At 33.7% G+C, this 5,000-nt stretch overlaps 1 protein-coding gene across 2 annotated transcripts in view; it reads left to right on the forward strand.

Annotated features, from left to right (window-relative positions):
* Nucleotides 1–5,000, forward strand: part of Snrk (SNF related kinase) — a 480,315-nt gene that overhangs the window by 436,138 nt on the left and 39,177 nt on the right. For both annotated transcript variants that reach the window (XM_068372811.1, XM_068372810.1), the window contains exon 7: nt 2,862–3,071. In XM_068372811.1, coding sequence (XP_068228912.1) covers nt 2,862–3,071 — 210 coding nt within the window. The remainder of the gene's footprint in view (nt 1–2,861; nt 3,072–5,000) is intronic.

The raw sequence follows: 5,000 nt of genomic DNA on the forward strand, positions 1-5,000 counted from the left end.
TATGTGTGCATGGAATAAAATTAGTCCGTGCAATTGCAATTGTATTCTGATATTAATGCGTACATTTTTCTATCTTTTTTTTTATAGTTTTAGTCTCCTGTCCCATCTTAGACTTAGATTGATTAAATTTATGCATGTAATTCCCTGGGGTGTACAGTATTGTAATTTCAAATGCATTGTTAAGCTGTTGAGTATAATGAGTTTATATTTGGTTTTGGGAATTGACTTTAGATAATAACATGTAGTATAGAGTATGACGGCTGTATTTTTTGGACCTTTGGCTGAAATCATTGTTCATTATTATCCCAAAGAAATGTTAGTCACTTTAGAAAAGCTTTCTTTTGAATCTCTGTAGTTTATTTAATTAGCTCTAAGCTTGTAGCATGTCACCATGTAGTTTTTTTTTTTTTTTTTTTTTTTTTTTTTTTTTTTTTTTTTTTTTTTTTTTTTTTTTTTTTTTTTTAGCCATGCCGAATATATTTTAGTTTTTTGTTGGCTGAGTTTTAAAGCTAAAGGTGGAGTGCTATAATAAATTCAGTTTGGTTTTAATGCTTTAATACTGGACACATTGTTCTCAACAGAAAAATATATATATTTTTTAGCTAATAGGCATTCGTATGATTTTGCAGTTTATGCAGTATGTTAGCTACCTAAATAATTATTGTTTAAAACTATAAATTACATTTGAAAATAACCTTGTTTGCAGGAAAATTTTCTTCATTATTTTATGCCAAGAGTACAATATATTGATATATAATGGAGTTAATAATTGGCTTTTGATATTTAACAGTTATAGATTTATTGCACTAATAGTAAATGTATTGATTTTTTAAATGTGAATTATTTTCAGTACTTTCCCATTACTACTGTAACATAGCCTATTACCATATATATCACTTGTATTTCAGCACTTAAATCTATTTGTAGAAAAAGCAGATGGTTCAGATAGGTTGGCACTTGAGCCTAAAGGGTTTTAGACTTGGCTAGTAATAATAATAATAAGTTAACAGAATCATTCTTTGTGTAGTTTTATCCAGCCTTAACAGAGGTAAGAGGGTGGTAGGAATGCATTTCAGTTAAAGTAATGGGATTGCATTAAAAGAAATTCTAAAGTGTACTTGTTTCGTCGCACACCCAGTACTTTAAAGGCTTTAAAGGTCATTCATGAATGGCAGAGGCTAAGGTCAGTACAAATGCCCTAGAGATTGACCATATTACATATCATCAGTGCCCAAGCCCCCTCACCACCCAAGCCCCCTCACCACCCAAGCTAAGATTAGGCAATGGCTTCTGGTGACTCAGCAGGTAGAATTATAGGCTCACAAGGATGGTGAGGTTGCAAACAATACAAGAAACTATCAAGCTTGAGTGAGTCTCGAACTCCAGTCGGCCAGATAACATCTTTTTTAAAGGTATGGAAAGTGAAAAAGACTTGATGGGACGAGGGAGCACATGAGTAAAGATGTGTGAAGAGATCCAAGGCCCAAAAGAAAAATGGGAATTACTAATTGGACTAGAGCACTTTTTGAAAATAAGAGACGTGTGGAAATAGGCGTGAGAAATCAAATACAAGAGCCAAGTTGCAACAGTTTAGAAAATTCAGACAATATATCTTCAAAGCATTAGCTCATCAATGAGACAGTACAAACTCTCAAGGAAGGAATTAAACAGTATTGCATCTGATGTGCTTTTCGAAAATTTAGCCAACCTCGAGATTGCAAAAGTGGTAAGAAAAGTGAATTGATCCAACATGACACTTTGTGAAGCAGTGATAAAGAGAGTGAGTCTGAAAAAGAAAAAAATCCTATATTTGAGGACAGACGGGGACCACCTCTCCGAGGGTGAGAAGATGATGAAATACGCTGGTTGAATAATCTTGAGGAAGGGGAGGTCTTGCTCTTATAAGAAAAAAGTTGAGTACGATATGGTAGAGGAGTCTTCATTTTGCTTGAAACACAAAGGAAATAGCTGAAACTTTATAAGAAAGCTCTATGGCATCTTTGGTTGAAGAAGTTGCATACTTCTAGAAATGTCCAAGTTTAAACAAAAGGATTTTTGACTCTGTGAGTGTCAACCGCAGTTCCTCCTACTTAAGGCAAACCTAATCTCTTACTTGGGGTTACTTAGGGCAAATTTAGTACTGGTCCCACAAAATTGGCTTTTCAAATCTATAGAAGTGGATGTCTATGGGGAAGACTGGAGATGCTTAAAGTCCTGAAGAAGAAATTGTAGGTCTCGATGAAAACGGAACTTGCTCAATCAGTCATTGGTATCTCTTATCATGCTGATATATGATATAACATTTAACTGCTAGAAAATTATCTTTGGACACCTCTAGGGCAATAGCTAAATTGTGCAGGAGGACTAATAACTGAGTTTTGCAAAGAGAGATGGGGTTGGGGATATTTATATAGAGGTGACCACTGGTTTGTTTCTACCACTCGTTGCTCTTGGAAGGAAAACTAAGGGGTTAGTTGGAGAAACTCGGACATTTGCTTCTTTTAAGTTGCTATATATATGAAAATCCTTATTATTAAGTCTACACAGAAACCAGGTGCAAACTGATGTGTTTGCTAAAAAAAATCGTAAACAAAAATAATAGTTGGAGCTCAATAACCCGTGACTCAAACGGTTACTAAAGGCAAGCATATTGGTGAATGCTAATAGATTTTATTAGTGAATTTCATGCTGTTAATAAATATCGGAAATATAAATAAAAAGTATATACAGTACAATAATAGAATTAGAAAGGATTATTAAATAGCATTTAATTCTATGAAACTCCCCTGATGTTCGTATTGCTTATTTATGTAATTTAGTATAACTACAATAATGTAAGTTTATTTCCTTCTGTTTCTTAGGTTGATACACCGGATGCTCATAAGGGACCCGGGAAAACGTTCTACTCTAGAAGATATTGCTCAAGACCCGTGGCTTCAGGATGGGAGAACTGTAGATGTGGCTGAAGTTCTTCCTCTTGTCTCACGGCAACATCTAACTGAAGAAGATCATGCCCATATTATTCACAAAATGGTATCTGGGAACATAGCATCCATGGAAGAAATTTTAGAGTTAGTATTTTTTTTTTTTTGCATTCCTTTTTATGTAGATGATATCAGTTTTAGTATGGGAAAGCATGTGGTCTACATTTTAATGACCAATTTTGTATGCACAATGATATTCTACAGTTTATTAGAATTATATTTTTGTACTAAAACTTTTCAAAAGAAGTTAGATTTAGGATTACAGTATTTGCTTTGGAAGGCCTGAAAAATTATGCATTACAAGGGGAGTTCTAACTGTTTTAATGAAACAGATTGTATTAGAGAAATCATCTCTATTAATTTGCATAAATAATACAGTACATTACAATATTTAAGCAGGAATTGCCGTTCTCTGAAAGATTTTTGTATTATACTGAGATTTTTGTTACAGTGCTTCTTTTTTTAAACTTATCAGATATTGATTACAATATTGGTTTTTAATGGAGGTATGAATGAGTGAGAATTCAGGTTATTCCATTATTAAACGGTAAGTATAGTTATGCCTTATGTAGTCAGTACTCTTTGAGAGTTTTTCCTCTTATCCTTTCCCCCAACATTTCTTAATCACACTTTTCACCAGCTTCTCTTCTATGACTAAACCTTCTCAAAAATCATAGATCCATCTTTTCACTTATGCTACCGCTTTTCAACACTTTTACATGTCTCCACATTTTCCCCTTTTTAATTTTTCTCTTGCCAATCATCAGATGGTAGTTTAAAAATTTTTGTTATTCATAAATTGTTTAACATTCTTTGAAATTCTCTTATATTCTGCAATTTCTTGCTTTAAAGAATTTTGAGTGACAAAATTTTAAAGTGTAAAAGACTGCAAGTAAAATATTATTTGGGTTTCATTACATTTGAGTGGCCTCGACAATGAAGAGGTAGAGGAGTTAGTAAAGAAAGTGTTGCTGAATTACCAGGATATATCCTCCTACATGGACTGTTTTTACCCTGATGTTAACTCATCAATTTGTAACAAATATAATGAGCAATGGGGGTAATCCAAGTGTTATAGGAAGTATGAAAGTATGCGCAAAAGATGGGAGAGAGCCTTATGTTGATTATGTAGGCCTATAGGGCATACTTGCCTAACACAGATACCTGATGAATGTTAATTGCCAGTCATATTGTGACCGTTATGTTTATGGTCTCCTTGACTGGTTCAGTCTCCCAATCTTGGGATCTGGGAATTGATGCTTCTGAGGTTCATGGTTAGAATGGCAGGCATGTCCTTGCTAGGATCCTGGAGAGGGTATTGTATTTGATGCTAGTGATGTTTGATATTTGTTTCAAAAGCTTATATTCTCCTAAAAGATTCTTATGGGTAATGTTCTATTATTGTTGAGTGTTTTGAATTAGATTATCTGTAATTTTATTGAGAAAATTAAATCATCTATAATGGGTTTTGATGTTGAAATGCCTGAGGATCCTCAGTCAGTCAACCCATCATTTAGCACCCTATCTGCTATGCAAACAGATCATCTCAACAGCTTCAACCATTTTTCTGAATCTACTCTTCATTTTCATAAAGTAGAGTAGCTCAACAATGTAGTCATACCTTCTGTAAACACCTTAGTTTTCTTTCATATCTTTACACACTTTTTTTTTACCATCATAGCTTCACATAAACTCTGATTCGCATCTATTTTCATTGTACTGTAATATCATTTGCTACTTTACTCAAAAATAGCTGTGCAACTTAAGTGCTTCCTCTCTTTCGCCAACCAAATTGACATTCATTTGTCCTACCTTCTGGTTTCCTTTGACTCTCATAACCTTACTCTTTCTCCCGTTTACTTTCACTTATCTCTTCTTGCAAACACATTTAAACTATCACCAGTTTCTGCAGCGTTTCTTTACCATCCTTAATCAGTAGTTTATCATCTAGAAACATCATTCGTCTGATACTTCATTCTACCATTTTCTTATCCTTCAGCTTTACATCTACATTTA

Source organism: Palaemon carinicauda, chromosome 4 (assembly GCF_036898095.1).
Source record: "Palaemon carinicauda isolate YSFRI2023 chromosome 4, ASM3689809v2, whole genome shotgun sequence".
Taxonomy (NCBI): domain Eukaryota; kingdom Metazoa; phylum Arthropoda; class Malacostraca; order Decapoda; family Palaemonidae; genus Palaemon; species Palaemon carinicauda.